A 23,199-nucleotide genomic window follows, 5' to 3' on the forward strand; every position below is an offset into this window, starting at 1 on the left:
ATCAAGCTTTACTATGTTTTTAGTGATTCATTAATTTATTTATTGGTTCATTAAATTATTTTTATAGCTCACCAAGCATCTTTAGCCCTAAAGAACCAGTAAAGCTATCGCATCAGTTTAGTGATAGAAATTGTATGTATGTATGTATGTATCCAATGCCTACCCACTTCACTTTACGTGATTCGGGTTCTGCATAAGTACACAAAGTAAAAAGGCAATTGATGATTTTATCAGCATCTTTGGTTATTTAGCATCTGAATGAGATGAAGATGATAATGCCGATGAAATGAGCCCAGGGTCCATCACAGAAAGTTACCCAGCATTTGCTCATATTGGGTTGAGGGAAAACCCCGGAAAAAACCTCAACCAGGTAACTTGCCCCGACTTGGAATCGAACCCGGGCCACCTGGTTTTGCGGCCAAACACGCTAACCGTTACTCCACAGGTGTGGACATGAAGATCATGGTATCGGTACTCAAAATTTTAGAAGAAACTGATCATAGGTTAGAATATCATCAGAATGACTGAGACAAAGCTGAAACTAGTCAATTAGGTAACATACAATTTAATTTTTATTTCAACACATGAAAGTGGTTATTATAACTACGTCATTCATTTAGTGTTCTGTGCAAGGGCAGGTCTTTCACTGCAAACCCAGCTTTCTCCAATCTTTCCTATTTTCTGCATTCCTCTTTGTAAATTCATATGATCCATATAGTTTAATGTCGTCTGTCATCTGATATCTTCTTCTGCCCAGAACTATTCTCCCATTCACCATTCCTCCCAGTGCATCCTTCAGTAGGCTGTTTTTTCTCAGCCAATGACCCAACCAATTCCTTTTCCTCTTCCTGATCAGTTTCAGCATCATTCTTTCTCCACCCACTCTTTCCCACACAGCTTCATTTCTTATTCTGTCTGTCCACTTCACATGTTCCATTCTTTTCCATATCCCCATTTCAAATGCGTCTAGTCGCTTCTCTTCACTTCGTCGTAATAAATATTAGTAAATTAATACACAATGTACATTCAAACATAACAAAACTTAATTGGTATAGTAACTTCCATTTATTAGAATTAAATTTACGCACACAGGTTCTTGACCCTACTATCCGTTTCGAAAGGAACCTAAATCAGGCCACCGAAGTTGATATTGAGAAGAAGTCTATATATGAACCTTGTCTGCCTTATCTTTCTCAAAAGTACAACGTCCCTCTTAAACAATGGTCTGTCATTGGTTTGCTCTTTGGCAGTAGAGGTTCTATTACAAAATTCACATGGAATTATCTTAAGGAACTTCACATTCCTTTTGATTATTAATGTCTATTCTTATAAATATTATCAAGGATTCTCTTCAAATATTACATCATCATCTCTATTTCAATTAATCCACTTATATATTTCCCTTCAACAATTAACTTTCTTTTTTCTTAATGTTTCAAATCACATTATGTTGTGCACGTTTATTGTATTCAGGATCCTTATGGTCACTCAAATTCTTTGAGCTGATTTCTCCAATGAATATATAAAATAAATACAGCATATTATGTAGGCATTAAGTTTCTACTTTCTTTTTCTACTTTCTTTCAGCTTTGCAACTGTACTTCATACTACAATAAATGCATGAGTCTCTAATTTTTTTTCATTTTGGACAATAGATTTCAAGAATATTATCTATACCTAATTGAGTTCATATAGTATGTATCATTCCTCCCTCAAATGATGCGACCACTGGAATCAGGAATGCAACAATTACAACAGCTATAACAACAGCAGCAGGAGTATTAATAATAATAATAATAATAATGATGATAATAATTATAATAATAATAATGATAATATAATAATAATAATTATAATAATGATAATAGTGATAATGATGATAATGATAATAATGATAATATTAATAACAATAATAAAAACAAAGATAATAATAATAATAATAATAATAATAATAATAATAATAATAATAATAACAATAATCATAATAATAATAATAACAATCATAATAATAATAACAATAATAACAACAATAATAAAAATAAAAATAATAATTATTATTATTTATTTACTAATATTTAATGTGCTGTACAACAGCCAGGGGCCAATAACAGTTCAGCACATGATAATATCACTACAAGAACATTAATAATGACAGAAATTACGACAAAAGTACATAGGAATAATTATTAAAATAATGACAATTTAAAATATGACAACTGAAAATAAAAGATGGAATCTTATATATGAATATATATTTTTTTTATCCAATGCCACCAGGTTGTCTTTTCGACATTTCTGGTCTTCTCTCCTGGCCGTGGCTTAGTTGTAACCCACTTCTGAGGTTGGGGCACCTGGAAGGCGGAGTTACATTGCCCCGATGATGTGATAGGATGATTATGATAATGTGGTGCCAGGAGAGGTCTTAAATCTAAACTTAACCTAAATTCCAGACCATGGACGAACACAGGAATAATCCCCTTTAAGGAAAAATTCCTGTGCTCTAACCGGGAATCGAACCCGGGACCTCATGAACTATAGCAAGAAGCTCTGACCACTAGACTATGAGGCTGGTCATATATGAATATAATACGAATGATAAGAAATATAACGAGAATAATACCCATAATACAATACATATCAAATAAAAGACATAAATTAATAACAACTGCCATAAAACTCCAAAAGTATATGCTACACATGAAATGGATCCAAGTTTAATCCATGCAAATTAGCATATTTTATACAACTGCTGACCAGAGAGAGAGATTTAGAATTTCTATTGCAAAAAATTTTAGCAGGAATATGAAGACTGATATTGCTGAAGAAGGATTCAAATCAATACCATCCTTAATGATTTTACAAAAAAATAAATAATCAAGATCTTGATGTCTGACAAACTATAGCAATTACAATATTTGCAGTTAATCTCATATTTATAATCACTGGAACTGGGTACAAATCTATAAGAACACAAAGAAATAAATTTTCTTTGGATATTCTCCAATTTATCCGAGTCAGTAGAAGTAATGGAGTTCCATATTACAGATGCATATTCAAGCTTGGATCTAACCAATATGTACTATAAAATTAATACACACATAGCAGCAGAAAAAAAAATAAGTTATGAATCCAATTAGATCAATAATAATAATAATAATAATAATAATAATAATAATAATAATAATAATAATACTTTTTTCTCCATATTCTATATTTTATAACTGTGTTGCTTCATTGTTGGCTCATATGCAAATGATATAGCAGGTAACAATTTTCAACATAGTAGGTTGTGGTTTCATGAAAATGTTGTTGTTTTCTAATGCCAGGCGTTTGACAATAAAGTCATTTGATCTCTTGCACTCCAATATTTTTCAAAGATATTATCATGGCCAGCCACTGAACCACAGATTTTGAGGTGTTCCGAATCCATTTCTTGGTTTGAGTTGCACAATGGGCAGTTAGGGGACTGATATATTCCAATTCTATGCAGGTGTTTGGCCAAACAGTCATGGCCTGCTGACAATCTAAATGCAGCTACAGACGATTTTCGTGGTAAATCGGGAATTAACTGTGGATTATGATGCAGAGAGTTCCATTTTTTCCCTTGAGATTGTGTTATCAAATTTGTTTGTTGAAGTCTAGGTATGTAGATTTAATAAATCTTTTCACATAGTAATACGTAGATTTAGTAACAGGTCTGTAAGTAGCAGTGCTGCCCTTCTTTGCTAAAGCATCCGCATTCTCGTTTCCCAGGATTCCACAATGGGATGGTATCCATTGGAATACAATTCTTTTATTCAGTGATATAAATTGAGAGAGCATTTTAGTTATTTCTGCTGTTTGAGATGAAGGTGTGTGTCTAGAGACTATTGATAGAATACCTGCTTTGGAGTCTGACAATATACCTGCATTCTTAAATTTATTGATGTGGCATAGAAGATTCCTGAGACTTTCACTGTTTGCAATGTTTTCTCCATCAAAACTTGTTGTTCCATATCCAAGAGATCTATAAAGTGAGAAGAGACAGCACGTAACACCTGCACCGGCACCTTGTTCTCTGGAGATCAAGGATCTGTCAGTGTATAAATGAAGCCAGTTTTGTGGAGGGTACCTAATATTAATTGTCTCTAAAGACAATTGTTTCATTATTTCAGTGTTTACTTCTGATTTCAGTATTTCTTCTGTTAAATTTAGATTATAGTCTAAAATAGTCCCCCAATCGGATCTCCGGGCGGGGACTACTCTAATGGTACAGAATCAACTAAACATCTTACAATGGAATGCTGACGCCATAACATCAGCTAAGAAGACTGAACTAGCCAATATACTCTCAGATATTAATGTAGATATCTTCCTTATTCAAGAAGCAAACCTTAATGCTGACCAATTAAAATATTTTGATTTTAAAGGTTTTAGTATGAAACTGTTGCCCAAAAGTAGACAGATCAGTAGTGGAATTCTCGCAGGCATATCAAAGAAATTAATTACAAATTTTCAAATCATGAAAATGTTGTGATATTTGTACTTATGAAATATTCACTGAACCCACTTATTTATTTGTAATGAAGCATTACTTACTATTCATTAAATGTTAAATAAATCTGGTTGGTGAACAGCTCGCATTTTAGTGAATTGTTTATATTTTAATTTTCACTAGTTAATATTTCATTTGGATTGATTTATTGAAGCTTCGTGAAATGGGGCATTAGGGTACTTAATATTTAAATAATGCATACATATTAGATTTTCAAAACGTCAGTTCATATAAAACAGGCACTTGCCTGAACATCCAATGTCTACTGCTAAAACATAAGCAATTTTCACACTGATTGGCAGCAAACAATCCACTTTCTTTGTGCGTGCGTCCATACTAGGATATAAATCTAATAATTGTTAAGAAATTAAAACATGTGACAGTGCAAAGCATAATTTTTCAGGAGGAAGGAAATACTACATTATGCAACGAGCCTATAATGATAGTAATTAAGAATCGAGTATGGATATTTATGAAACGAGCGCAAGCGAGTTTCATAATTTTCATACGAGCTTCTTAATTACCATTATAGGCGAGTTTCATATGACTTTTTATGCTCGACCATATTTCTAACTTGAAATTACCGGTATTCAGATGTATACATTTTATTTGTATCTGACAAGATCGGAAGTGACCTTGTTCTAGGTCGTGAATTGTGAGATGTGCGCAGACGCGAAAGTATTGATTTTTTCCGAGAAACAATAATGTCATTGACCTTGACGTAGTCCCGTTTAACTTGATAATATTATAATATTATAACCTTGATTATTGAATTCGACATTGAAAAACGAGATGACAAATTGAATTTATTTGAATATTATTTACAATTAACGCTAATTATTATAGTAACAGAACATAACCTTGTGCGACAGTATTGGATATCCAGCCTCCATGACTTTTCGCTAATTCTCTTTCGATTGCATATCCGAGAATAATCGATAATTGCTGTTTTATAACGGTACAAAGCTGACTTGTCATTGGCTGAACACATGTAAGCTGAGTTATCATTGGCTGAAGACCTGTACTTTAATGAGTAGGTGTACTTTAATGACATGCATTAAAGGACTGCTACCAGGTGTATAATTAGTACATTTCCACATGGTCGAGCATAAAAGTAATTAAATATCAATAGCCCTACGCTGATCCTCGATGCAGTCATCGTATTCACCAATGTTTTCTACCGAATTATATAATATTCTTCTGTAGACCTATTGATATTTAATTACTTTTTCCTTCCTCCTGAAAAGATTATGCTCTGTACAGTGGATACAGGTAGTTACATAAAATTAAGAACGATATAATACAGTATTCAAACAGCAAATGACTTCCAAGAGCAGCTTACTGTTAGAAGGTGCTATCAGTTTTTATGAAAGAGGTTAAGTAAAATTCTTCTGACACAAGTACAATTCTTTACTTACTGGTCTCATTTTGGGTGGTGGAACAGGAATAACTGTGAGGAACAAGGCATCAGTTGGATACTGTGTATCACAGTATTCCAATACTGGCAACAGAGCACACATGAAATTCTTCTCATTCTGCCACAGCTTGCGCAAATGTGTTCTAAAATGAAACAATCACCATTTACATAAAAATTAATTAATTCTTGAATATATTCCAACCCTGACCAACTCAAGAGGTTTACTCAGGGAGGGGCACGAGGAATGGCAAAATTTTCCCATAAAAAAAATAATCCTAGAAAATTACAAAATACAGTAAAAATATTAAAGTTTCTCGTTCCTGAAAACTGTAGAATTTATTATAGGAAGCAATAATCACTACACTATTCATACAGTCAATTATGTTCTAATCTGTATGCTAGTTATATTCAAGTGTTCATAAGTTTTTCTGCATGCTTACTTTGCATTGTAAAACCGAACCAAATCACTATCTCAAATGGACAGTAGAACATTTTAAATGTACCAGGCAAATATAAATCTTCAGTTCTTCACCATCATTATTTGACACAGTTTACTTTCTAATTATACGGAGTACAGTGAGCAAAAAATCGATTTCGAGATTTTATTTGATCTCTTTTCCAGCATCTGAGATACCGAAAAATTAATTCTGGATATGTCATCTATCTGTCTGTGTGCAATCATTTTTTCTGAATTTGAGGACAAACTTTGTCCATATTCTGTACACATGAGTAGGCTTATCCAAAAATGATGCATATGAAATACAATAATTTTCAATAAAAATTTGTTTAAAATCAACAATATAAGTTCTACAGACCAGATTTCTGGTTTGGTCGTTTGTGCATTGATAACTTATTTACACTACAAGAAAAAGAAAAAAGAACCGATTTGTAAAGATACTTATTGTGCATTTATTGACCTTGCATGCAATGTTCCCAAATCGAGATATGATTTGTCTTGGAAAAATAGCCCATAGCACGTTCATGAAAATGAAGGAAATATGGGATAATGCAGAACATATTATTCTGCATTCTTTGGTAATTCATTTCGGGAGCACATCTCCCTGCTCTGCTGTGTTCATTCTCGAAGGAAGTAAGGCCTAATAATGGTAGATGATGTTAAACCACACCAAACTGTAACTTCTACAAAATGAAAGAGAACCTTCTGCACTTCACGAAGATTTCCTTTTCTAACGAAAATCCTGCCTGTTGACAAGTCCAAAAAAATGAAAGTGTGTTTTATCAGACAATCCTGTTTTACTGAGTATGTCTGATTAGTCTGGTTTAACCCTACAGAACTCCGTGCAACTCCTTAAACTGCACTCTGCTAGTCAAAGTGATAATGCATGTCGTGCACAGATTACACTTTGTGTATTTTCAGACGTTGTTATGTTCCTCCAATGAGAAACACAACACTTGTCTCATACTGAGTGTGTTAAATGCCATTTTCTGACCCAATGTAGCATGGTATTGCGATCAGGAGCTTACTGTATCGAAATATAAGCTTCAAGCACGTGTCTGTAGCCCTTCCTAGTGGCTACAGAACATAGAGCCTCTTTATGGCATCTAAAACGCGACATTAATTGCAGTAAAACCTCGTTAATCTGAACTTCGCTTAATCCAGATAGGCAAAAAACAGATAAGTTTGAAAAAATTGAAGAATCTTGTTTTAAAACTTACTTTTATACATTAGAACTGTGGAACTACAATAATGTACTACATTGTATGTATTGCTTTACATTTTGCTGTATTGTATAGTGTATTTAGCCCTAAACCCTTTAAATACACTATAATAAACATGTTTTTTGCTATAAACGGAGTTTTAATACACTTTCTACTGTTCTTTTAGGTTATTTCAGTTAATCTGGACCTTCGTTAAATCTGTCAACTTGCCCCACCCCACCAATTAGTCCGGATTAACGAGGTTTTACTGCAGTTCCCTGTCTGAAAACACACCTGTTGGTAAACTTGCTGGTTTTTTAAACACGAAACATTATATTTCAAGTAGTTTGAAAACTAATTAAGACTGTCAAGAAAGAATGTGATTTGTAAATGGGGTCGATCACAGACTGTTGCAATGAGACATGATAACATAACAAAGAGGTTGTGTAAGGTGCATCATCACTCAAAACACTAACCCAAACAGAGTAATGGAAATGGTGGCCAATCAATCAGTTTCTGTTACTGTATTATAATGCTGTATCAGTGATGTGCTGTGTTGTTGCTGGGAATTCAGGCCTAAAATGTCATAAGGTCAACAGGGGATACCCGTTCATAATTTAATACATTCTTGTAAAAATTCTACATGCATTCTATGCTTTATGTTAAGTTATTAGCTTAAAATAATTTCTATTATGTCATGTGTCAGTCAGTGTAAATACATGCCTCATTTTCCAGCACAAACATAGAACCAATCAGAAGTTGGGGAGCTGGAAGATTTTGTGGTATGTTTGTTGATATGCAGAGTCTTTTTGTACAGAATGAGGATTATGTTAAATTTCTTTAATACAGTTATTCTGCATAAAGAACTCGACACAAACTTCTAAATTGTCAAACATTTTGAAACTGACTAAGCAGCCATCCCTTTTGACCTTGCAAACTGATGAAAGCAAGAAAATCTAAAATTACTGAAATTACGGTAATTTCAAATGTATCACAACTGTCCGTAGTATCCTATAATATTATATCATCGCCTGAATGCAAGAACTAGGTAACTTGATTTTTCATATTTTGTGACATTGCCTATTTACTTATTTATTGCACTAAGGAATATGTCTCGTTTTCTTTTACCTATTTGTTACATTGGAAAATAGATGTCGCTGGTATCGTTCAATCAGTTACCTAGGTCCTGGATTACATTTTGTGCGATTTTTGCTATGCTATAAAAGAGGTAACTAAAAACCGCAAATTTCGAGTTACCTAGTTCTTGCATTCAAGCGGCGATATGAAAGTACAGCCACAAAAATAATGATTCGAACATTTTAAAAACATAAAAATTCAGCACCATCATAGGATATATTACTCTGTTTAAGATTTGGGAGGGAAAAAAACAAAGTGATAACAGAAGAAAATTAAATCTTATAATTTATGTATACCTTGATTCATCTGGTAGAATTACAGTTGTAACGAACTTCCCCCTATTTATTCCACTAGATGCTTGGTTCCTGAAACAAAAACACCATCATATAATCTAAGAGGAATCAAAATTTATTTTTCTGGATGAAAAGTAAAAACGTTATTGATATCACACGATCAAAACATATAAGGATGTTTACATTAGATTGAAAGGATTATAACAACCCAAAAATATCACTAATCATTCTCATCAATATCTTAATCCCTGAACCAGGGAACTTACAGAGAAAGTAAATACGAGAAACCACTGACACAAGAAGTCAGGCTGTGTACCCAAGGAAAAGTTCAACTGTATCATTAGTCACACGAGAAACACAATTACCTGCTTGAATGTACAAAAAGATGCTCTTACCTACCTATAACTACTCAATTAGTATAACAATACAATCAAAATTTTCAGTACCAGCTAGCCTTTAAAATGAACTTGTAACAGAAGCTGCATGGAATATAGAAACTAACCAGCAACTGTAACAGAAAGACAGTTGACTACACATTCAGATACTCTAAATTTTCTTCATCAATGATTATTAGCTCCGAAAAAAAATCATTTGACAGAAGACACACATAAAAACAAGCCACTAGATGGCTTTTAGAGAACCCAGAGGTTCCATGGACAAATATATAATAGGATGCGAAACTGTGGTCAGCACCATCTGGCAATGGGGGGCTGAAATAAGATGATCAGCGACCAACGTCGTAGGTGGTGAACATTAGAACTATGTGTTGGGTACATTACCCAGAGTTCTCTATTTATCCATTCGAGATATTGCTCGAGGAGACAAGATGGCAGACAGAAACTTGCTAATAAGTGAACATAAAGTGATACGTGTGTGTATAAGCAGTGCATGTTAAACAGTGATGTTTATGGACATTGTAAAAATAGTGCTGTTGAATGTATTGTAAAGTAATAGTAATATATAAATTGAACTATCTAAGTAGTTCTCGCAGACTTTTCCATTGTGCTGTACAATAAATACCCAAAGAATACAATCCCAATTATCTAACCTTTTGCTTTATTTTTTTGTTTGTGTCTGGTTATATTTTAATTGGGTAGTGTAAAATAGATAGTCTCTTTTATCTTCCTATTGGCTCCGGTAAGAATTTTCAGTAGAAGATGCTGTGAGGAATAAAAATGTAAATGTTTTATTTTAAATTGGGTTAGTTTCGAATATCGATGAGGGTGGGAGGGAATACTTTCTGCACAGTTTAACATTTTCGTCACCAGGTGCACTGCTAAATGCATGGAGTAATTAGTTACTCTTTTCGCTACTTGGTGCGCTGCTAGATGTAATAACGCCCCTCCCTCTAACAGGTGGCAGCAAGATCATTTTCTACAACAGCACCTCTAGTATGTGTTACGGGAAACGCTGTAAGTTTCGCATCCTATTATATATTCATCCATGGAGGTTCATTGCCACCCTCATATAAGCCTGCCATCAGTCCCTATCCTGAGCAAGATTAATCCAGTCCCAATCATATCTCACATCCCTCAAATCCATTTTAATACAGTGCAATCGAAAAGTCCCTCCGCAGCTCTGTTAATTCTAGTAACCCTGTAGACAATTGGCATTCCCCCACTCATTCCAGTTCGACAGCCTCACCCCCCAGTCCATCGTGTGCTGCATGATAGCACCACGGGCTACACAGCATTGCAGAGAGACTTCTCGACTGCACTGTGTTATCCCACTAGATGTAATGAATAACAATGTTACAAAATACACTCGACAAAACGGTAACAGACAACAGAAATATTTATCCCATAACACTACTAATTTAACCACAAAGAAAAGCCATACTACAAATATAAACTTGACCACTAGAAAACATATACAGTAAGTCAAATTACATTGGGTCTGAGAAATAAAAACGGACAAAAAGAAATTCATGTGAACTGTCCGAATACAACACAGGAAAAGACAGGATGCTGTAACTGCTATAGCAGTGCCAGTTAAAAGAAACTTGCAATCAACATAAACTTGTCAAACCAACAAATTCAAGCAAATGTGAAAACAGATATAGTAAATATTTATCTACTCTAATGAAAATTTCAATTCTAAATACTCTTCTCTAGCATTAGAAATTTCAAAACTGCTATCTATTAAATTAAATGCCTTGTCAATGAAGTGTAGAATATTCATTCTTAATGAAAATTTATCCATGATGTGTAGTTACGTCACAATTAAGGAGAAAGATCATGATGATGATTATGATTAATAATAAGACAAAAGAAAGGAAGGAAAAGATGAGGAGGAGGGAGAGAAATAAGACGAGTGGAAAAGAAAACGATGAGGGATACTCCAACAAATAAATTGAAATTGCAGTAAAATCTGATTTTAACATTCTTTGAAAAATATTGGAGTGCAAGAGGTCAAATGACTTTATTATCAAACGCCTGGCATTTGAAAACAGCAACAACAACATTCCAGTTTTCAAAGAATAATCTGGTAAGTTCCAGTCAAATTACCATAAAAATAAAGTAATAATGTAATTGATTCTCCTTTTAAGAAAACCCGATTTAAGGGAAATCCTGCTTTTCGGGAATATTTTTCAAGTGGATTTTATGAAAACGAAGCACAAAATATCGACCTGACTTTCAATAATCAATAGTACCAGCTTAGCTAGTCTCAATTTATGGCAATGCAGTGCCATGTGGCAGCATTATTCTTTATCATTGCTTACGGTCTTGCTTTGTGTTGCTTTCACAGAGTGGTTGCTTTGCTTGCTTTGTTCTCGCGAGTTGTGTGGATGTTATGTTTTTGTTTAACGACGCTCGCAACTGCAGAGGTTATATCAGCGTCGCCGGATGTGCCGGAATTTTGTCCCGCAGGAGTTCTTTTACATGCCAGTAAATCTACTGACATGAGCCTGCCGCATTTAAGCACACTTAAATGCCATCGACCTGACCCAGGATCGAACCCGCAACCTTGGGCATAGAAGGCCAGCGCTATACCAACTCGCCAACCAGGTCGACGAGTTGTGTGGATCCTGTTTCCAAGTTCTTCTGTTAGTTTATGCATCATTATAATGACAACTAACTGGAAGAAATTAACTATCGGACAGAAAGTGAAAATAATAAGGGATGTCGAGGACAATCCTCAAATAACACTATAGCATATGGAAAAAGGCATGGTTTCCCGATTACTTCATTATGGGGAACAATGAAGAAGAAGAAGAAGAAGAAGAAAAAAGACATTTTTCAATGCTTATTTTCAGTATGGTTCAGGTTCAACCAAGTGAAAAAACATTTGTGCCTACCACTTGAAGAGTTACAAAAATATAATAATGAAGTGTACTGTAAATAAAATTGTAGGCCTAATTAAATGATTATAATGTTTGGCACACAACACACATGTCAGTACTAGTTATTTTAGCCTTTCCTTTCCATTTTATGTAAGTCCCTTTTAACAAAAACTCCTACTTAAGGACAAGATTCGTTAAAAAGGGGTTGCTTGCTTTCAAACTGTATTAGTAATTATAAATCCATTCTTACCTTTCTGTTTCTGTCGAAGCTTTCTGGACTTTGATCATCAACTTGTTTCGGTACATTGAGATTTTCTTCATAGGCGCCTTACAATTTGGGCAAGCCTTCAATTCATTTACAGACTTCTCTACTGCATTAACAAGATCATTTATTATGAACTCCACAAACTTTGTACGTGAACGTGGTTTCTAAACATTTTTTTCTGAAAATGAATAAGCTACCTTTATGAGACATACATATACTCATACATAAAGGTAAAAAAACATGCCTGATGTTCATGGATATGATTTCACTGCATCAAAATTCAACATTGTTATTTCAAAGAAAGGAAGAAAGGGTTAGAAAAGAAAAAATAAGAGGAAATAAATATAGAAAAAAAGAAAGAGAGAGAGAGATTAATCACAATTCTTCAGATTATTACAAAACAACTAGTTCATTTTGACAATTTATTCAAGCATTGCTCCTCCTCTGGTGTTATGGTTTCAAGATTGACCCCAAGTTAATTTTTATCATCCTTATCTCTCAGTCGGCCACTTCACAAGGATATTGAAAGCACAGATAGAATTTGTTTCAGAGGTCAATATTTCGATGCTTTAACACTGTTACTGTTATTACTCACAATCATGAATTTTGATACTTTATTTGAACGTATTAGTTAAAGAAGTGTAGAAATATAAATGCATGCACTGTAACATACATAACGCACACCATTTATTCTCTTGTGCTCAGTTCAAATTCAGAACAGATGTGAAATATTACATCAATATATAAAATACCATTGCTGCACCTCCAAAATCCACTATATACATTTAAACAGATTTTTCAGGAGAGAGAAAAAATAAACATGATCACTTTTAATCACCTTGATTTTCAAAGCTACTTTCGGTACGGTACAGTTTCATCATTTTTCATGTAATGATTGAATGTAGCTTTGAAATTCAAGGGAACTGAAATTGACAATGTTTTTCTTTCTCTTGAAAAATATAGTGAGTTTTGGAGGCACAGAGACGATATGCATTCTCTGCTCCAACTCCATATTTCTCTAACTCAACCAACAGTATCTTCTACGACTTTCTCTTCAAACAAGAAGTAACATCTCAAGCAAGCACAATTCAAAAACAAATTTTCATATCTTTGCTTTATGCGAACTAAAACTTTAAAATTCACTTAAGAAACACAGAATAAAAATATTTCGAATCAAAGTTTTAACAATTTCAACTATACAATAATATAGTTGTTTATTTATACAATAAATTAAAAATTGAAATAAGTTACTTTAACATAACAAATTTTTCGATAACACACGATTTGATACAATTTATTTAACACCTAGAATCACAACTGTACTTTGCTTACCGTCACTGTGCCTTACACACTACTGTGCGATTGGAAGTCGATTTTGTGGGGGAGTAAAAAACTTCACAAAAAATTGGTTGTGTGTACGTCACTGTGCTAAAACAAAAAAGGGAAAAACACTGCAGGAGAGGGGTTCGATCCAGTGCTGTGGACTGAACTTCTGCGTAGCTCAATGGTGAGAGCACTTGGCACGTAGAACCAAAAACCCAGGTTCGATCCCCAGTACAAGCGAATTTTTCTCCTCTAATATTAATTATTACCATAACAGATGTATTCTGTAGGACCAAAAAATAATAATCTTTAGTAGATTCTTCTAGCAACAGTGCATATTACTGTACAGATTACTATGCATATTACTGTGGAATCCCGGCCACCAAGTCACTCAACTGAGTGCGCTCCTTGTATAATGGCAGTTGACTTAACATAAAATGTCAACATACATGCCCAACTTGGAGTCAGGCCACAAAGAGAAAAACACTGGAGGAGAGGGGTTCGATCCGGTGCTGTGGATTGAACTTCGGTGTAGCTCAATGGTGAGAGCGCTTGGCATGCAGAACCAAGGACCCGGGTTCGATCCCTGGCACCGGAGCGAATTTTTCTCTTCTAATATTAATAAAATACACGTTTCTGAAAAATGTTACATGTTGGAACTTTTCAGTGTCTTATCTGTGTTCAGCTCATGAGCTTAGTTATTCTTATCTTTGTTATAAAACCGTGTTCTTTTTTTTTTTAGTTGATTATTTAACAATTCTGTATCAACGACTGTGTTATTTAGTGTCGATGAGATTGGTGATAGCAAGATGGTATATAACAAGATGAGACGGAGGATTCGCCATAGATTACCTGATATATGCCTTATGGCCAGTCCAAGTGGGAATTGAACCCACACCCAAGAGCAACTCCGGATTGACTGGCAAGTGTCTCAGCTGACTGAGCTACATTGGTGGCCATAAAACTTTGCTGACTAGCTTCCAGTGGTGGTAAATCCTATGCATTCAATGCTTTAGAGAACCCCAGGAAAAACAATTTAATTGTTTACTTCGGAATATGTACTATATGTCTTTCTCGTGTTAAATTTAATGAACCACAGGGATCGCACACATATACAAATACATGCTTACGAGGTTCAATTTCTCCTCTAAACCTCGCCGAGTCAGCGGTGTTTGAACAACACAGCTGTAGTGACGTGATCGTGAGACAGCCGACAAGCGAAAGGCTTTGTGATGCAAACCAGAAGTTAGCTCCAGTCTGTAGCTGAGATCGTGTACGTGTGTGTTACTGATTGTTGTATTTATTAATGGTTTCTTACAATCCTTTAAATGTCCACTTAGTCATTCTTGGTGTTTTCGTCTTAATATATTCATCTGTGAGTGTGACCAATGTTCGTTTCCAAAGAAAATGAATAGTGTTCAATATCTTTCATAAACACATTTTTCAGTTTTAATCTTGGAAGATAAGTGTACAATAAAGAAGCTTGGAAGGTCGTTACCTCAATTCTATTTAAAGCAAGCACAAACATGCCGAGGTATGACATTTTGCAGAGCTTTCAATGTAAAAAAATATGAAAAATAAAACAGCTGGATTTGCGGTTGTGAATCTACAAATAAATTGTCTTGTTTCCCATGCCTGCTATTTGTTAAGGGTAAAGATACGAGCTGGACATGCACTGGTGTGTCACATTTAAGCCATTTGACACGGAAAATTAAGAAGCATGAGGAATCTATTGCTCATAAGAATGCTTGCCTAGATTTATCAGTCCTTGGAAGAACAGAAATCAGACAACAGCTTAGCTAAGCTTCCAGGCAGAATATCGAAAGACAGAATGATAACATAAGGAAAAATCGCTGTGTTCTTTCAAAGATGATTCTTCATCGTCGTCATCATCATCATCATCATCATCGTCGTCATCGTCATCATCATCACCATCATCATCAGGTTCATTTTAAGGCAATTATCTACTTTAAAGAACTATAGTATTTTTTAATCTTTCAGAAATTAAATATTGTTTAAATTACTGGAAAACTATGTAACATCATAAAAGTAGTGAACCCCTTGTCATTTTAGGCACGAACCACCACTGCTAGCATCATACTGTATTATAGATATTGTTTCATATGGAATATATATTGTGTATTGTTATTAAGTCTTATTTAGGTTAGCTGAATGTAGTTGTCATAAAAAAAATATAAAGCAATATTGGTAGTATATAATGTTTTTGTATTTTAAACAGTTTAATTAGTGTATTAAATCTTGTAAATTTGTAAGCTGTGTAGTAATTAGTGTCAATATTATTGTAAATGTAGCACTACAGGTTTTCCCAGCAAAATGGAAAAGCGGAACTCTCAACAGGCAGTCTCAAGAATTTTTTTTATGAATTAAATACAATTATAGTCACAATCATGCCATGGTATGAAAGAAAAATTTCACAACCTCGAGCAGGAATCGAACCTGCGACTTCCTGTTCTCCGGTCAGGTGCTCTACCACTGAGCTATCGAGTTCGTCTCACGCCAAAGGCTCGGAATTATTCTTTCATACTGGCGACTCTGTTATAGAGTACTGTCCATAGCATCTGACAGTACTCTATAACAGAGTCGCCAGTATGAAAGAATAATTCCGAGCCTTTGGCGTGAGACGAACTCGATAGCTCAGTGGTAGAGCACCTGACCAGAGAACAGGAAGTCGCAGGTTCGAATCCCGCTCGAGGTTGTGAAATTTTTCTTTCATACCATGGCATGATTGTGACTATAATTGTATTTAATTCATCAATATGTCACATCAACGGACGTATATACGTCATCCAAACATTGTAAGATGAAGATTAAATTTTTTTTATATTTGCACGAATATTTCCAAGACAGAAAATGTGACAGTGCTTTATCTCTGTGACAAAAATAGCAAATTATGTTGCTGCTGTTCTTACATTGGAATGAATATTTTGAAAAGAATCATAATAGGAAAGTACCTACAAAATCTTAACAAATCAGCACTAGAGCGCTTTCAGAATAAGAAGGCATATAAGGCGGAGCTAGTTCAGGCCGGTCTATGTCGACTAGCCAGTGACAGTGAAGCGGTGTTGCCTAGTTAAATCATCGCGAAGTCTCGCTGAAGCGTCGCGTATTAGTTTCTTTCTTGCGCGCACAATACTTATGTCTAGGAATTAATTTTAAGCTATGGCATTCGATAGAGCTCCGAATTCTGAATCCAACAGTACAAGAATGACAATTGTATGTCAACTGGTTCGCGTGTTATCGCTTTAAGACTAAACAGAGATATCCAACCTACAGCATAGAACATATTTTGCTCTGAATTCCGTCTCTGTAAACGAAGATAGAATCTGTTTATTTTCAAATTCAGATGTGGACTGTTTTCTCTTGTGTGATGTGTAACTTACCGTAACAATGTCTCTTGAAGGGATTGCAATTGGCTCTGGTGTTTCATCTGTTATACGCAAAGGGATAGTCCAACACTAACAAGCGAGGAGTATGGTATTTATGTATATAATTTTTTTAAATGACTAATTTATGATTCAGTGCGTGTCAGTTCTTCACGAACAAAGAATCTGACTGCAGAGACGTGTGGTTTAGAAGTGAAGTACATTATCTCATATTCTCGGACAGGACAAAGAGACAATTAAAATAGGTGGTATACTTGAATTTACCTCTCCTGGAAAATAAGACAAAACAAACGTATTAATTATTTGTACAATTTTCAGAACCGTGTATTACTTCATCGTACTATATTTTAAATACATTAGTAGTATGTGTTAGCAGTGTCATTATAAAAGAATGTGGAAAGAAGAAGAAAGTTGAGAATAATCATAGGTACGATTTTCACTTTTTATTGGAATATTATATATTGCATAAACATATGAGATATTTGGATGATATTGTAAACATAAACAGTCCTGCCTCTTTTTTCATGAATTATACGAAGAGCATTAGCAACATTCTTCCTTAAGAGCATTAGAAAACTTTATAAAATGATGCACATTAACTACATTTCACTTTTAAAATAAATACAGGCATGCTAGGAACGAGGAGATTTTATAATTCCAAAACTCAATTCCTCTTTTAAAAACCTTTTGTTATGTGTGTGTGTGTATATATATATATATATATATATATATATATATATATATATATACATATATATATATATATATATATATATATACACATATACATACACATATACCATTTATACCATTTTTTCTAATATACAATTTTATCTTCAATATATTAACGATATTATTGGATTACGGTTTTCATATTGGCTTCTGTACAACTACCTTCACTCGTAGGTTTATATTTCCACAGGCCAGAGTGATAGAACATAGAATCCTGGGACTTCTAGGTAGTATAAGCTTGAGGATTAAATTAAATTAGATAGGCTTGATTTAATAAAGTAAAAGAAAGTAATCTTCAGTTTCAATATGAGTACTGAATTAGGTCTACATATGAACAGATATGCTTATATTCTCATAGCCGGATTCTTAGCCAGAATATGGAACACTGGACCTCTAGATATATAAAAATTAGATGATAAAATAAAATTAGATAGATTTAGTTTATCAGAGAAAAATAAAATAATCTACAGTTCCAGTATGAGTACTGAATTATATATGAACACATTATGATTACGTTGCATTATAGCCAGATTCGTAACCAGAATGTAGAACCCTGGACCCCTAGGTATGTATAAGCTAGAGAATTAAATTAAATTATATAGGCTTCATTTAACGGAGGAAAAATAAAATACTTTCCAACTTCAATACTAAATTACGTATCTACAGATATGTTTTCGTTTTGTTATCGCTAGATTCTTAGGCTGCCCGTACAAACAAACTGTACCTTACCTTTCCTCTGGAGAAATAAACAATAATAAATTCAGCTTTGCTGTACAAGGAAGTCTGAGTAAGAATTAAAACATTCTTTCTCAGACATTAGCAAAGTAAATTTCTACATATCTATCACTTTATTTCGCAAGTCAGTGACTCCAAGAGCTACTGATCTATGAAGCGAAGAAGTAATAAAAATTGAGATGAGAATTACTTCAGTAAGAGTAATTATATTTAAACATTACACACAATGAAGAAACAGGTCTCGATCCGCTCGCTCAGCGAGAGGGCTGCAACTGATATGTTCTGTCCTTATCTGTTGTCTCTGTCTTCCACATCTCGTGCACCGTGCACTGTGTGACAACGTCGAACTGTTGCTAGCACTCAATTGGCTTAGGCCATATGCCTTCTTATTCTGAAACCGCTATAATCAGGATTTCAGCACAAGTAACAATGTAATTTTCTAACCACTGTTGAAAGCAATCTTAATTCGTAGACCACAAAATTGTTTACCTGCAAGATTTTGTAACAATAAACTGTTTCATCAGAGATCGACTCGGTCTGACCCAACTCTAAAGAGACTAAAATTGGTTGACAAGACAATTTAAATGGCAAATTAACGAATATTCCAAACTCACTATTGAGAGCTGAATTATTTCTGTTCTAATGTGTTCTGACTTAAATGCTTCAATGATTCTGTGGACTTTTCTTTGCAGGAGAATCTACATAGTCTCACCACAGTCTAGTATATACAGTCACGAAGCTTAATACTTACTAAATATGCAAACATAGACAGTTGAAATGTGCATCCATAGATAGTTGCTCACCACCAGGATCGCTACTATCGCCTCATCACAGACTCTTTCCCTAGCAGACCATAAAATGTATTGTACTTTCGATATCATGTTCTTTTGAAAAAATTAACGCCTTCCTTCCACTATTGAAATATGAAATACATAAGGTTTATATATTATTTTCATAAAATAGCCTATATATTCTATAAACTTACCTTCCTGGATCTTTCGGAAGAAGCATAACTCTAACCTATTTTTCTTACAATTTATAGTACTACAAACGTCTCCTTTCCCATATTATTATTCAAATTATTGTATTTTAGCCATTTACAGTTATTAAAACCGATAACGAACATTTCACAGTTTACATAGCTTTTCACAAAAATGCGAAATATGGCACAGTCAATGCCTTTTCGATCTAGACCAGGCTATAATGTTTGTTCGGGTTTTCTATTTCAGTGTACGGAGCTCAGTAAAATATTATAACTTTATTGCTTATCATTGCTAAGCTTTATTTAGTGTAATGTGTCCATAAGTTCCGTTTACTTCTTGTTGCATAATATGTTGCAGAAATAATTACAAAACTGTGTTATTTTAATATGAAGAGAATTTTACATGTTAACATAATCTGTTTGCATCAACATTTCAAGTTTAGAATGGAAAGTATTTTGAGGTTTAATAAAAAAGAATTTATATTGTCATTTCAATTTAGCACATCTACCTTCCCTAATTTTAGACAAAACATTTACCATACCACTCCTATGAAATTCGTGTACGGACAATTGTGTTACTTCGTCTCTTAAGTAGTAGATAAATACAATTCAATTGTAGTATTAAAATACAGACAAATTGAATGTCTGGGGTATCATACATGACATTATGCTTAATTATAATGTATGATTGCGAATTTAGAAATATAAGTTAAATATAGTAAACATAACCTATAATTTTCATATGAATGGCAAGGCATTGGAGATCACTAAATTTAGACAGAAAGGGGCAACTGGTACAGTAAACATAACCTATAATTTCAACATATCTAAAGATCCGTGCGGTGCAATTGAAAATTATTGAATCATGCATAAATGAATGTACAAGAATTTCGCGACATTTAATCGAAATAAAGGCAGGTATTACACATACGAACAACGTAATTTTCACACAATAAATAATATTACATCTTAACTCGCAAGTGAATTATGTCTGAAGTGTCTCATAATCATTGTTTTAAATTTTATTAATGGAATTACACTACATTTTAGAGAAACATATGTTACTGTTTATGCATTCCAACTAATTTATATGGTTGAAACGCCCCCCTTCATGATCGGGTTAAGAGAGTTACATGGTTTGCCTTATGGCCTGTATTAGATCACGATGGCTGTGGTACAGTCTATTGTTCCTAGTACTCACAGCGCTCCAAGCAGCTAGCAACTATCGCGAGAATTGCAAAAAATCATCCCAAGCTTCGTGACTGTATATAGTAGACTGAGGTCTCACTGGGCTTCATTACAGATTCCTCTTTCCCCTCCATGAATAAAGTTACAGTGATTTTAAATTTTATAAATAAGTATACTATGAACAAATCATTTATGTAAGTAAATTTAAATGAAGGACAACTAACTTTTCTTCATTCTGCTGTAGTACTCTTGCAATCTTTCTTCCACCAGAACTGTAGTAGCTTCATTTACTACATTCGTTGGATTTGAAGATGAAAGCAGATCTGCAATGACTTCTTCCACTTCCTGGGCTTCAGTGATAAGACCATCATCAAGAAGTCTTAACTTTGTTACGAAAAGATGCTTAGAAACTCCTGGAAAATAAATTAATGGTTTATGTAGTTACGTAGAAATATAAAAAATCATAATTATCAGTATTACTATGAAGATAAATTCAATAAGTGACCAAAGGGAAATGATCCTGTATCCAAGAAATATCAATTTTCACTTTCGGAGATAATTGTAATGAACTGAAGTCAAATACTATCTTTTTTTTTTTCGTACCTGAAAAACAGACTACTATTTGTCAAAAAAAAAAAATACTTCGTGTATCATTCATATAATACAAAGTCAAGATAAAGTACTCTGACACAATATTGTCTATTTTACAGAAAAAAGCCTTCATGGTTAGCAGTAGCTGTAGTATTAGCAGCACAAACAGTAGCGGGGTGGTCATTAGTAGCAGCAGGAGAAGTAGCAGTATTAACAATAATAGCTACAGCAGTGGTGGCGTTGGCGGTGGTGGTGGCAGTGGCGGTGGTGATGGTGGTTAGCAGCAGCAGTAGTAGTAGCAACAATAATAATACATGTGTTCTTTTGATTATTCTTATAACTTAAGTTTATTTTACAACATCCAAATCATTACCTTCAAAGCACAGTAGGGAAACATGAAAATAACAGTTCTAAGGTAAATGAAAAAGTACAAATCTGAAGTCCATACTTGAACACTTTCACGCACAGACCTATGTAAACCTGCAAAGTATGGTGTTAAGTTCATAAACTTTGCCTAGGGATCCAATGTAAAAGCAAAATCATATAAACACATTTGGCTATTATAACTTAGTTTGCAATTCGTTTTTAAAGAAGATCAAGAGTGTTACCACGTTCTCTCAAAAACGGTGATGCACCTTCTTCTTTGATAATCCAGATAAGATTGGTTGCTAACTGGGAGGCAAATTATTGATGCAGAATATGTGTAAAAATTAATAATTTTAAAAAGTTATAATAGCCATGTGTTTATATGGATTTGTTTTTACTTTTGATCCCTAAGCAAAGATTATGACCAACCCTGCACATAGTAAGTCATTGTATTTAACTGAATATATTAGAGCTACATGTAAGCTAATCTACTACTAAAAATAGTCTACATTACCGGTATATATTGAAATATACTGATCCTCTCAAAACAAGATTGATTAATTTATGTTGTTGATGTTTTCTAATGCCAGGCATTTGACAATAAAGTCATTTGCCCTCTTGCACTCCAATATTTTTCAAAGATATTGTCATGGTCAGCCACTGAAGCACAGATTTTGAGGTGTTCCGAATCCATTTCTTGATTTGAATTGCATAATGCGCAGTTAAGGGATTGATATATTCCAAATCTATGCAGGTGCTTGGCCAAACAGTCTGTTGCCAATCTAAATGCAGCTACAGACGATTTGTGTGGTAAATCGGGAATTAACTGTGGATTATGATGCAGAGAGTTCCATTTTTTCCCTTGAGATTGTGTTACCAAATTTTGTTTGTTGAAGTCTAAGTATGTAGATTTATTTTATTTTATTGGGTTATTTTACGACGCTGTATCAACATCTAGGTTATTTAGCGTCTGAATGAAATGAAGGTGATAATGCCGGTGAAATGAGTCCGGGGTCCAGCACTGAAAGTTACGCAGCATTTGCTCGTATTGGGTTGAGGGAAAACCTCGGAAAAAACCTCAACCAGGTAACTTGCCCTGACTGGGATTCGAACCCGGGCCATCTGGTTTCGCAGCCAGACATGTTGACCATTACTCCACAGGTGTGGACTAAATATGTGGATTTAATAAATCTTTTCACAGAGTAATACGTAGATTTAGTAACAGATCTATAAGTAGCAGTGCTGCCCTCGTTTGCTAAAGCATCCGCATTCTCGTTTCCCGTACACGTA

At 34.2% G+C, this 23,199-nt stretch overlaps 1 protein-coding gene across 1 annotated transcript in view; it reads right to left on the bottom strand.

The window, feature by feature from the left end:
• The window catches only part of LOC138693774 (DNA-directed RNA polymerase I subunit RPA1-like), a 37,154-nt gene that overhangs the window by 2,908 nt on the left and 11,047 nt on the right, over positions 1-23,199 (bottom strand). Inside the window, exons 4-8 of the mRNA XM_069817569.1 lie at positions 21,177-21,365; positions 12,574-12,766; positions 9,044-9,112; positions 5,953-6,094; positions 3,906-4,006 (exon numbers count right to left, since the gene is read on the bottom strand). Of these exons, the coding sequence (XP_069673670.1) occupies positions 3,977-4,006; positions 5,953-6,094; positions 9,044-9,112; positions 12,574-12,644 (312 nt within the window). The 5' untranslated portion in view covers positions 12,645-12,766; positions 21,177-21,365 and the 3' untranslated portion in view covers positions 3,906-3,976. The remainder of the gene's footprint in view (positions 1-3,905; positions 4,007-5,952; positions 6,095-9,043; positions 9,113-12,573; positions 12,767-21,176; positions 21,366-23,199) is intronic.

Source organism: Periplaneta americana, unplaced genomic scaffold (assembly GCF_040183065.1).
Source record: "Periplaneta americana isolate PAMFEO1 unplaced genomic scaffold, P.americana_PAMFEO1_priV1 scaffold_21, whole genome shotgun sequence".
Lineage (NCBI taxonomy): Eukaryota > Metazoa > Arthropoda > Insecta > Blattodea > Blattidae > Periplaneta > Periplaneta americana.